At 35.8% G+C, this 13,327-nt stretch overlaps 1 protein-coding gene and 1 pseudogene across 1 annotated transcript; one reads left to right on the plus strand and one right to left on the minus strand.

The window, feature by feature from the left end:
* Or8i14-ps1 (olfactory receptor family 8 subfamily I member 14, pseudogene 1) lies at positions 353–1,197 on the plus strand (annotated as a pseudogene).
* On the minus strand, positions 12,197–13,114 carry Or4c123 (olfactory receptor family 4 subfamily C member 123). Its single transcript, NM_001000629.1, is given in 1 exon segment — positions 12,197–13,114. A coding segment is annotated over 1 exon segment (918 nt).
* Between the last annotated feature and the right edge of the window lie 213 nt (positions 13,115–13,327).

Genomic DNA, 13,327 nt, shown 5'->3' on the forward strand with positions numbered 1-13,327 from the left:
AGAGATAAAGTGATTAACATATTAGAGTTACTGTACAGCAGAGATGATTAACGCTATTTTTGTATTGCATCAATTCATTTTTCTTACGTTTGTCATTCAGTTTACATAGTCGTTTACTTGCTCAATTTATGGAGATTTTGTTTCTTTAATTTTCAGACGTTTAAATTTTTGCTTCTAAATATATATGAGATATGGAAATAGATGGAGAAACACAGGAATGTCTCAGAATTCATTCTGCTTGGACTTTTTAATGACCATGGCATACAGGTATTTTGTTTTATTCTTTTCTCCATCTGTTCTATGCCTCTTTAGGTAGGAAAAATTGCATTTCTTATCTGTATTTGATGTAGCCTCTTTTTTATCTACCAATGTACTCTTTACTCAATGAATTAACTTTTATAGAAGTATACTTTGCCTCTTGTGTGACTCCAAAATTCACTGGCAACCTGCTGGTAGCGAAAAAAAGTCATCTCCCATCCTAACTGTATGCTATAGGTCTTTGCTACGCATTTCTTTGAATAATTGAAATCTTAATCTTGACAGGATCTTCTGTGACTGCTGTGTGTTCTTCTGCAGGGCTCTCCACAGCATGGTCGTCATTAGCAGGACAAAATGCCACTTCTAATATTAGCAACTTGCTGGTGGAGCAGCCCACTTCTTTCCTCAGTTTTCTATTGTAATACTGTTGCCCTTCTGTCACCCCAAATTGAGCACTACTTCTGTGAAATCTATTCAAAGTTTTCTGTACTTACACCTACAGGAATGGTCTCCTTGTTCTGGCCAATTCAGGTATAATCACGTTAGTGGCTCTTATGGTTTTGTTTGCTTCTTATGTCATTATTTTATTCATGTTAAGAACACATGTAGCAGAAGGAAGAAGAAAAGCCCTGGCTACATGTGGCATTCTAATACCCCTAATAGTTTTAGTCTTTGGATCTCTATCTTTCCCTAAGTTAGACCTGCTACCGTTTTCCCTGAAAATATTATATTGCAATGTTTTATACCATAACTAAACCTATGTCAATCTACCAATTTACAAGCTGAGAAATGCAGAGATGAAAAGTGCAGTAAAGATTTTATTTACCTATACAAATTAGGGTGTGTGGCTTTAAAATAGAAATTTGTACATGTATTTAAATAGCTAGAAACTATGCTATCAATCTTCTGTATTTCACTGTCTTTAGTGGAATGGATGTGGACAATAAAATTTATTTAAATTTATAACTACCCAAACACTATTAAAATATCAATTTTTCCGACTAGTTAACTGAGGGGAGCAGTGGGTGGTTGGATAGAAGATCACCCTTTTAGAGGCAATGGGGAGGGAGAATTGGTGGGGTCTTCATGGAGAGAAAACAGAGAGGGATAAGATTTAAAATGTAAACAAATAAAAAATTAATAAATAAAAATTCACTCCTAGGAAATAGCATTTAATTTAGAAATACTATTTTGTTATTTTTTCTTAAAAATTAAGTATAACTAACATATAATTAACTAATAAAACAAATTTTCTTTTTGAAAAATCACTGAAAGTTATTTGCTAACCCAAAAGGTGGAAGGTAACATTTTAAAATCATTCCTACACCATATATTTCATTATTTAAGAGGTAAGATCACATTATAGAATCTAAGGGTAAATCTCAAGGCTTGAATGAGCACATTTTACATTTTTAAGATAGAGAAATCTAATCCTTCTTTTGGAAGTAAATGCATCACAGAAACAATACACACCTTTCTATAAACTTATAATTATATTTCATTTTCTCTATGGAACTTGGAATGTCCATATTCTCACTGGATACCTCTAGAAAAACAGGTTAGAGAATGCTGTTTCTTCCAGAGGAAGTTAGTTATGACCTGTCAGTAACTAGTTGTTTTCATTGATTTGATTTAGTATCAGGTAGTTTGAAATATTTTTTAAAGGAGTTAAAATATGTACGTGTGTGTGTGTGTGTGTGTGTGTGTGTGTGTGTGTGTGTGTGTGTGTGAGAGAGAGAGAGAGAGAGAGAGAGAGAGGGAGGGAGAGAGAAAGGTGGGGAGAGACAGAGAGACATAGAGACATCTGTGTGGATATGCTGAGGCACGTGCAGATGTTTTACTGATGGCTCTCACAGGTTCTTTTGCATCAGAGGCAGTGATAATCAAAGAGTGTGTAACTTATTAACATTTTTTACTCAAAGCATCAACACAACTTCCCATTGAGAATGTCTATATAATTTTAAGGATTTATTTATTTTTATCATTTTTACGTGTTTGTGTGAATATTGTTGAAACCTACTTCCTCACCATGGCTTCATGTCTGCCAGATATTTCACATTGTTACTGACACAAAAAATGTAGCTTGGCTTGGAGTGGAGCGAGTCAAGCTGACCAAACCTACCTTGTTATATTGTGAGGTTTGTTAATCCTAAGAAATTCCACAGCCATAAACTTCATTTAGTACTAATTAGGATAAACGCCAGTTAGAAATGTTTTGTTTTGCTAGCTAAAGTAGCTTGAGTCAGAGTCCACCATCAGCAGCTCTTCTTGCATCTGTACATGAGATCATTGTGGTTTTTGCCTTCGTAAACTGCATTTGAAATGTAAAGGGATGAAATGATTGATAAAACAAAACAAAACGGGCTGGAGAGATGGCTCAGCGGTTAAGAGCACCTGACTGCTCTTCCAGAGGTCATGAGTTCAATTCCCAGCAACCACATGGTGGCTCACAACCATCTGTAAAGAGATCCGATGCCCTCTTCTGGTGTGTCTGGAGACAGCTACAGCGTACTTATATATAATAAATGAATAAACCTTTAAAAACAACAACAACTAAACAAAATCCATGGGCTTCCTCTCAGTAAACAGAGAAACATGGGCTAGCTCTTTTTAAACAGGAAAACATGGGGTATCCCTCCAATTCGGTTTAAAGGGTCCCACAAGTGAAAGGAAATGAAAAAATAAGTTCCTCCTACGTTTATCTTGTTTACCTTCATGTAAATTTTACATTTATGCTGAAACCCCTAAGCAGTTAAACATTTACAGAAATGGTCTATACAATTGGCAGAGTCTCCACATAAAAATCAGTAAATTCTTGAATTGGTGTGTGTGTGTGTGTGTGTGTGTGTGTGTGTGTGTGTGTGTGTGTGTGTGTTTGTGTGCACATTCGCGCATGTGCACATGTGTGTACATGCTTCAGAAAAAATATAAATGGAAATAAAATCTTAGACGATAATTAAATATTATTTTAAAGTAGAATATATCTAACCAAATGCATGAGGTACAGATTTAAACAGGGATTTTTTTTTGTTGCTTTTCTTTCTTTTATTTTTAAACTTATTGGATGTTTTATATATTTACATTTCAAATGTTATCCTCTTTCGCCCCTCTCCCATGTCCCCTACCCCTCCTCCTGCTTCTATGAAGATCCTGCCACTCCCACCCCAGGATTTTCAAAAGAAGAAACTCAAATGGTGAAGGAGAAACACTTAGAAAATGTTCAACATCCTTAGTTAGCAGGGAAATGCGAATAAAGCTATTTTGTGAGTTCATTTTATACCACTTAGCATGGAATAGTCCTTTTCATATGTGTTATGTTTCTGTCTATGTATTTTTATGGTGTGTAAGTGTCTGTGTTTGTGTGTATGTGTGTGTGTGTGTGTGTGTGTGTGTGTGTGTGTGTGTGTGTGTGTCTGAGTATTTAGGTGTTTCTTGTATTTTTTCTTTGACTCTTTTTCTTCTATTTGTTACTCCTATTCTGATTTAAAAATTTTTAAGTTATTTTTAGTTCTTTAAGTCCAGCCATTAGCCCCCTCCGTGTCTTCCCTCCCACAATCCCTTATCACATTTCACCTCTCCTCTGTCTCCAAGAGGATGTCTGCACCTCACCCCCACCCCCACCAGGCCTTGTCTTTTATTTTTACCTTTTAGTTGTCTCCATTTTCTAAAAAGAGAAGAATGTGGATTTGGATGGAAGAGAAGGTGAAGTGGATCACAGAGAAACTGGGTTGTGGGAAACCATAATCAGAATACATTGCATCAAAGATCTATTTTCAATTAAATAAAAGTTGAATAATTTAGGTATGTAATAATAAATAAGTGAGCACTGTGACACATTGCTGTGAAACAATAAAATATAAAGAGAACATTTTTTAGAATTAAGCAAACTTTTTACTTTTTAACAAACATTCACTCTTTTTTCTTTTCTACCTCCATTCTTTTATTCCAGTGTCTTTGACCTGAGGGAGTTTTTTTTCCTGGGAGCTTTCCTATAGATCCTAGGGCCTAACAAGTTTATAAGCCATATTATCTCACAGTACTACGGTTCTTCAATCATATTTGATTTCTAGGCACTGTGTAGCTTTAAACTGGTTTGTTAATTTTGAAGCCCTCTTGAGAATATTTCAGGTCATACCCATTGCTTTTGGAGGACACTTAAAACCATGTACATAGAACAAATATGCCAGCCCAAGCTACTGTATCCTGAAAAACTCTCAATTAACATAGATGGAGAAACCAAGATATTCCATGATGAAACCATATTTACTCAATATCTTTCTACAATCCAACCCTACAAAGGATAATAGATGAAAAACTCTAACACAAGGAGAGAAACTACGCCATACAGAAAGCAAGAATGTAATCTCCTTGCAAAGAAACCAAAAGAGAAACATAATTCCACCTCTAACAACTAAAATAACAGGAAGAGACAATCGCTATTCCTTAATATCTCTCAACATCAACGGACTCAATTCTCCAGTAAAAACACATAGACTAACAGACTGGATACATAAAGAGGACCCAGCATTTTGCTGCATACAGGAAATACACCTCAGAGACAAAGACAGACACTACTTCAGAGTAAATGGCTGGAAAAAACTTTCCAAGCGAATGGCCTGAAGAAACAAGCTAGAGTGGCAATTCTAATAATGAAAAAAAAAAAGAACTTTCAACCAAATGTCATAAAAAATATGTGAAAGGATACTCCATATTCATCAAAGGAAAAATCCACCAAGATGAACTCTGAATCTTAAATATCTATGCTCCAAATGCTAGGGCACCTACATTCATAAAAGAAACCTTATTAAAGCTAAATCAAACATTGCACCTCACACAATAATAGTAGGTATTTCAACACCCCACTCTCATCAAGGAACCGATCATGGAAACAGAAATGAAACAGAGATATACAAAAGACTAACAGAAGTTATGAACCAAATTGATTTAACAGATATTTATAGAACATTCAATGGAAAACAAAAGGATATAACTTCTTCTCAGCACCCCCATGGTACCTTCTCCAAAATTGACAATATAATCTGTCACAAAACAGGCCTCAACAGATACAGGAATATAGAAATAATCCTATGCATCTTATCAGATCACCATGGACTAAGGCTGGTCTTCAATAACAACAATAACTAGAGAAAGTCTGCATGTACATGGAAGTTGAACAACACTCTACTCAATGACAATTAGGTCAAGGAAGAAATAAAGACAGAAATTAAAGACTTCTTAGAATTTAATGAAAATGAAGATACAGCATACCCAAATTATGGGCCACAATAAAAGCAGTACTAATAGGAAAACTCATAGCACTACGTGCCTGCAAAAAGAAACAGGAGAGAGCAAATGTCAGCAGCTTGACAACATACTTAAAACTCTAGAACAAAGAGAAGCCAATACACCCAAGAGGAGTAGAAGGCAGGAAATAATCAAACCCAGGGCTGAAATCAACCAAGTAGAAAAAAAAAGGAATATATAAAGAATCAACAGAAACAACTGCTGGTTCTTTAAGAAAATCAAAAAAATTAGATAAACCCTTAGTCAGACTAAACAGAGGGCACAGAGAGTGTGTCCAAATTAGTAAAATAAGAAATGAAAAGGAAGACATAACAACAGAATCTGCGGAAATTCAAAATATCATCAGATCATACTACAAAAGACTATCTTTAACAAAACTTGAAAATCTGGAGGAAATGGACAATTTTCTAGACAAATACTGGGTACCAAAGTTAAATCAGAAACAGATAAACCATCTAAACAACCCCATATCTCCTAAAGATATAGGAATGGTCATTAAAAGTCTCTCAACAAAAAAGATATCAGAATCAGATGGGTTTAGTGCAGAATTTAATCAGACCTTCATAGAAGACCTCAAACCAATTCTCTCCAAACTATTCCACAAATAGAAACAGACAGAGCACTACCAAATTCCTTCTATGAAGCCACAATTATTTTTTCTTAATGTATACTTTATTAAAAACTGAAAAATTAAAATAAACAATTAACAGTTAGACAATAATTGGGTAACATCAGTTAGAGGTTTAAAGCTTGACATATTTACAAGCTCACAGATCCTTGTTCAGCATCAAACACTTTAGTCTACGTAGTCAAAGTCTTCTGGAATTCCAAACTTTTTATCAATTTTCGTTATATTATTATCTAAATATTATCTTTTGGCCCAAGATTTTTTTGCAAATATGTTATCTGTCCATCAATTGGCAGCTTCTTTAGCTACTTTATTTGCTTGAAGTATTTCTTCCACAACCTGTGGGTCACATTCTCTGTATTTTTCCACTTCTACCTTAAGTTTTTTTCTTTGGTCTTGAAATGAAGAAAGTTCCTTTGCAAGCCTGGCCCGTTCTTCCATCTCTTGCTGGCCAATCCTAGCTTTCTTATACTTAAACCACACAGACCCAACAAAGAGAGAAAACTTTAGACCAATTTCTCTTATGAAGAGCTACTCTAAAATACTCAATAAAATTCTTGCAAACCGAATCCATAAACACAGCAAAAGGAACATCCATAATGATCAAGTAGGCTTCATCCCAGGGATGCAGGGATGGTTTAATATATGGAAATCCATCAACGCAATCCACTATATAAAAAACTCAGTTACAAACCACATGGTTATTTCATTAGATGCTGAGAAAGCTTTTGACAAAATTCAACACTCCTTAATGATAAAAGTCCTGGAAAGATCAGGAATTCAAGGCCCATATCCAAACACATAAAAAGCAATAGGCAGCAAACCAAAATCAAACTAAAAGGAGAGAAACTTGAAGCAATCCCACTAAAATCAGGGACTAGACAAGGCTGCCCACTCTTTCTCTATTTACATAGTACTCGAAGTCCTAGCTAGAGCAATCAAACAACAAAAGGAGGTCAAAGGGATACAATTGGAAGGGAAGAAGTCAAATATCACTGTTTTCAGATGATATGATAGTATACTTAAGTGACCTCAAAAGTTTACCACAGAACTACTAAACGTGATAAACACCTTCAGCAAAGTGGCTGGGTATAAAATTAACTTAAATCTGTAGTTTTCCTCTACTCTAAGGATAAACAGGCTGAGAAAGAAATTAGGGAAATGACACTCTTCACAATTGTCCCAAATAATATAAAATATCCTGGTGTGACTTTAACCAAGCAAGTAAAAGATCTGTATGAGAGGAACTTCAAGTCTGTGAAGAAAGAATGTTGAAGGAGGTCTCAGAAGATCTAAAGATCTCCCATGCTCATGGATTGGCAAGATTAATATATTAAAATTGGCCATTTTGCCAAAAGCAATCTACAGGTTCAATGCAATCCCCATGAAAATTCCTAATCAATTCTTTATAGAGATAGAAAGAACAATTTGCAAATTCATTTGGAATAACAAAAAATCCAGGATAGTGGAATCTGTACTCAACAATAAAAGAACATATAGGGGAATCATCATCTCTGACCTCAAGCAGTATTACAGAGCTATAGTCATAAAATCTGTAGAGTATTGGTAAAGAGACAGGCAGATAGATCAGTGGGACAGAATTGAAGACCCAGAAATGAACCCACACACCTATGGTCACTTGATCTTTGAAAAAGGAGCTAAAACCATCCAATGAAAGAAAGACCGCATTTTCAACAAATGGTGCTGGTTCAACTTGAGGTCAGCATGTAGAAGAATGCAAATCAATCCATTCTTTTCACCCTGTACAAGCTTAAGTCCAAGTAGAACAAAGACAAGGACCATCACATACAACCAGATACACTCAAACTAATAGAAAAAATTGGGGAAGTGTCTCTAAAGCATGGCACTGGGGAAATTTTCCTGAACAAAACACCCATGGTTTATGCTCTAAGATGAAGAATCCACAAATGGGACACCATAAAACTGCAAAGCTTCTATAAGGCAAAGGACACTATCATTAGGACAAAATGGCAACCAACAGATTGGGAAAAGATCTTACCAATCTGATAAAGGGCTAATATTCAAAATATATAAAGAACTCAAAAAGTTAGATTCCAGAGTGCCAAATAACCCTATTAAAAATGGGGTACAGAGCTGAACAAAACATTCTCAGCTGAAGAATATCGAATGGCTGAGAAGCACCTAAAGAAATGTTCAACATCCTTAGTCATCAGGAAAATGCAAATCAAAACAACCCTGAGATTCCACCTCACACCAGTCAGAATGGCGAAGATAGAAAACTCAGGTGTCAGCAGATGCTGGCGAGAATGTATAGAAAGAGGAACATTCCTCCATTGTTGGTGGGGTTGCAAACTGGTACAACCACTCTAGCAATCAGTCTGGAGGTTCCTCAAAAAATTGGACATTCCATTACCTGAGGACACAGCTATACTTTTCTTGAGCATATACCCAAAAGATTCACTATCTTCATAGCAACCTTATTTATAATAAACAGATGCTGGAATGAACCCAGATGTCCTTCAACAGAAGAATGCATTCAAACAATGTGGTACATCTACACAATGAAGTACTACTCAGCTATAAAAAACAATGACTTCATGAAATTCATAGGCAAATGGAATGAACTGGAAAATATCATCCTGAGTGAGGTAACCCAAACACAGAAAAACACACTTGGTATGCACTCACTGATAAGTGGATATTAGCCCAAAAGCTCAAATTACCCTAGAGTCAATCCACAGACCACAGGAAGCTCAAGAAGAAGGATGTCCAAAATGCAGATACTCCCACTCCTTAAAATTTGGAACAAAAATATTCATAGGAGGAGATATGAAGGCAAAGTTTCTAGCAGCGACTGAAGGAATGGCCATTCAGTGTCTGCCCCACATGTGGCCCATATATATACAGCCACTAAAATTAGATAAGTTTGATGAAGCTAAATAGTGCATGCTGAAAGGGACTGGATATATATCTCTTGAGAGACACATCCTGAGGATGTTAAATACAGAGGTCAATGCTAGCAGCAAAACACAGAACAGAGAACAGGACCCTCTTTGGCGGAATTTGAGGAAGGATTGAAAGAGCTGAAGGGGCTTCGACCCCATAAGAACAACAATGCCAACCAACCAGAGATTCCAGGGACTATACCACTACCCAAAGACTATAAATGGACTGATCCAGTGTTCCACCTGCATATGTAGCAGAGAATAGCCTTGTTGGGGCACCAGTGGAAAAGGAAGCCCTTGTTCCTGCCAAGGTTGGACCCCCAGTTCAGGGTAATTGGGCGTGGTCAGGGGAGTGGATGTGGGGCTGACCACCATATGGGGGGATGGGGAGAGGATGGTAGCTTATGGACCAGAAACGGGGAAAGGGAATAACATTTGAATTGTAAATTAGGAAATATATCTAATAAAAAATAGAAAGAAGAATGGAAAAAAGTTATAGAGAGCAGAATAAAGTGATAGCCATCCACCCTTCCTTATTTGACTATGACAAATACATTTATCAATAAAATAAAATAAATTTCCTTCTTCAATATAAGAAAAATCACTCTCTTCTTAGAGATGAAGTAAGCTGATGAAATTTAAAGGTATTTATGTTATGCTAAGTTATTGAAAATAGACATAAAATACCATTCTCAATTGTTAATACATAAAAAGCAAACAATGTGCACAAATTTTCATCCTCAACTTTTAAAATCATTCAAGTCCATGTTGGGTTTGGATTTCAGCTGTACACAGAGAAGGTGTCCTTGATAACTCTGATCTTTACTAAACTTGAGGATAAACAAAATTTATTCATCAGGGCCTCACCCTTCCCATGATGCCTCTCCTTAGCAATCAGCACTAATCACAACTTCACTTCTGCCTCGATTATAAACAACTTTTTCTCTTTGTCTGTTTTGTTCAGAGTGGACACTGGCCTGCTTAGAATAGCGTCTTCATTTGGTTCTCAGCTTAAAAGTCCCTAAGGAAAGACCAGCTGATTCCTAGAATTAAATATTTACTTCTTCAATGAAGGTATCTGAAAACTATTTATTTTTCTAAGACATCTTTTTTATTTGTTTTTACAAATAGTTTGCTTCATTAACTAAAATATAAGGTTCCAAATGGAAGGAAAATACCACTACATCCACTAGTTTAACAGAGCTTCTCAAAAGAGTTTCCAAAAGTTCAAACCGAATTATTTGTAACAAAATAAAAGAATAAAACTTTTAGTTGTTAAAAAAACAAAAACAAAAAAAAACCTTTTAGTTGTTTTCTAGAGTTGAAGATTTTTTTTTGTACCTGGGTAATGTTTCACTGCAAATACTGTTAGTTAAAAATGAAAAACACTATTTAAATGATTTATTTGAATATTTTAGTTGATCCTGTACTTAATGTTATTACATATATTATACATATTTATTTTAGGGTAGCAGAAAATTAATTCAGGTCAGAACCCTTAGGCTTCCTATCCACTTTTTAAGAGAGAAAATTTAAAATATATTTCTGGGATTTTCATAGTAAAAAATATTTAAGAAAACAAATGTGCATTGGTTTAGGAATCCAAAATTCTGAATGCAATAGCAAAATTACATCCAATATAGCCATTGAAATAAACTATAGAGGTTTTATATACAGGTCTATAGAGTTGTTCTTGTTTTGTAGAGAATATATTTCAAGACTGAAAAAACACTTTTAAAATATATGTCATAAACTTGAAGTGACCTAGGTTATTTCTCTAAACAATGGCAAGAGAATCTCGGGAAATTATTCAGAGGGTCAAGTTCTTGCTGTGCAAGGAGAAGGACCATAGTTCAGGTCTCCATAAAAGCATCTACATAAAAGCATAGTGGGGTTGCCATTGAATTCCAAGTAGAAGTTGGCTGGCCACAGGCACCAAAACCATGACTTTTGGATTCAGTGAAAGGTCCTCCCTCAATAAAGGTGGAGATCCAAATGGGAAGGCCCCTCATGCCTGTACATTCAAGCACACATGTTTATATGCATATTTACCTGGATACACACAAGTGACTACACATGTAAATATAAACATGCACATGAAAATATATGCATGTATGCATACCACAGACCTGTATGCATATATACACACACACATATATATATATTGTATGCATACATATATAAGCAAAAAACCACAGTTAGACAGGAAGTTCATTGAATGGTGGCCACTGCATTAAAATAGTACTTTAATAAGCAGAAACTGTCTCAAAACACAACATGTAAAAGCATGCAATCCTAGGAAATTCTAAGTCCTAAAATATGGTTATCCTGATCACTTCTTTCTTCCTTATCTTAGAAAATTTATTAACTTAATTTTCTTTGAGTCTTACATTCACCCAGCAGTATTTATGAAGCATATATTAGGTGGCTAGGGGTGTGTGTTCCATTAACTTGGGATACAACATGAAGGGAGAAACACAATCCTTGCTGTGACAAGGATACAAATCAGGTCAGGGAGACAGAAAATGAAATCCACATTCCGTGTTCTATTCTAATATTCTAAGTAACATTTCTAAAGTAAATTCTTGATCATGAATCTTAAATGTATAAACTTAATGTGGACATATAGAATAAAGAAGTAAATGACTAAGGAATATCAGGAAATACCTACCTCTCTTTTAAAGTGAGTTTATATGGAAATGAAAAAATGTTAATTGATAACAAACCAGTCAAGCAAATCATTTGAAAAAGTACTTCAGTCATGCAAAGATATAAAGAAGAAAAATCCATAAACTGGGAACATTCACATTATGGGATGTTTTGTTTTTGTTTTAGTTTTTGTTTTAATAACTGTGCCTAGAGTCTTTTGATGAAGAAATGTAATACAAAATATCATGGTGTGGTGAGCTGGAAACACACAGAGAAATAAATGAAGCAGGACGCTCAGACAAATCAAACCTGCTTTTGAAACTTCAAAACTGACTCTTTTGCTGTGTATTTAATGATCTGGAATTAGTACAGAAGGTGTATCTCCAAGAGACTTTTAAGAAGTGTTAGTTCCTTGGCATATCAGTAACATTCAAGGTCCTCTTTTCATCCACAGTTTCCTCAGAGCCTGTTTTACTTCTGCATTCCTCAAACTGTAGATCAAAGGATTTAACATTGGTTCAACAATGGTAGCACACAGAGCCATTATATTGTCTACAGGGTAAGTGACCACAGGCCTCATGTACAAGAAGATACAAGGTACAAAGAACAGCACAACCACTGTGAAGTGAGAACTACATGTGGAGAGAGCTTTGCGTCTTCCTTCAGAGCTGCGAGACTTCAAGGAGCAGAGGATAACTACATAGGAAGTGATGAGAATAAGGAAAATAGTTACACACATCACCCCACTGTTGAGAATGACTAAGAGATCCAGGATATGGGTGTCCGTGCAGGCTAGTTGCAACAATGGGAACAAGTCACAGATCACATGATCAATGATATTGGGACCACAGAAAGGTATTTGATACATAAAGAGAAGCTGAATGGTTGCATGAGCAAATCCTCCCACCCAAGCCCCTCCCACCATCAGCCAGCACATTCTAGGACTAACAATTGTCGTGTAGTGCAGAGGTTTACAGATAGCCACATAGCGGTCATAGGCCATCACAATGAGTAGGATGATCTCTACCCCACCAAAGAAGTGTTCAGCAAAGAGCTGGGTCATACAGCCTTCTAGGGAGATCGTAGTGTTTTCAGAAAGAGAATCTATAATCAACTTGGGAGCAGTGATTGAAGAGTAGATGACGTCCAAAAAGGACAAGGAAATGAGGAAAAAATACATGGGAGACCTCAGATTCGAACTCTTCATTACAGTTACAACAATCAATAAGTTTCCCAAGATTGTGACCACATACATGATAAGAAACAAAGCAGAGAATATTGTTCTTAGCTCTGGAATCTTTGAGATGCTCAAAAGAATAAAGTCAGTGACATTCTTTGCATTCTCCATTTGATTTGAGCTGGTAAAGACATAGAGTTCTAAACTGGAGAATCTGGAACTTTTTTGTAGAAAAGAGAGTTATTTCTAACTAGTAACTATTGGATGAACTAGACATTGTTGCCCACCATTTCGCACCCTCTAAAGCTCGCTTTTTCGTCAACTGTCTATGCGTACTACCATGTGTGATTTGTATCACAAAGCCCAAATTCAGCTGCTAACAAT

The sequence above is a fragment of the Rattus norvegicus genome, chromosome 3, assembly GCF_021556685.1.
Source record: "Rattus norvegicus strain SHRSP/BbbUtx chromosome 3, alternate assembly SHRSP_T2T, whole genome shotgun sequence".
NCBI lineage: Eukaryota > Metazoa > Chordata > Mammalia > Rodentia > Muridae > Rattus > Rattus norvegicus.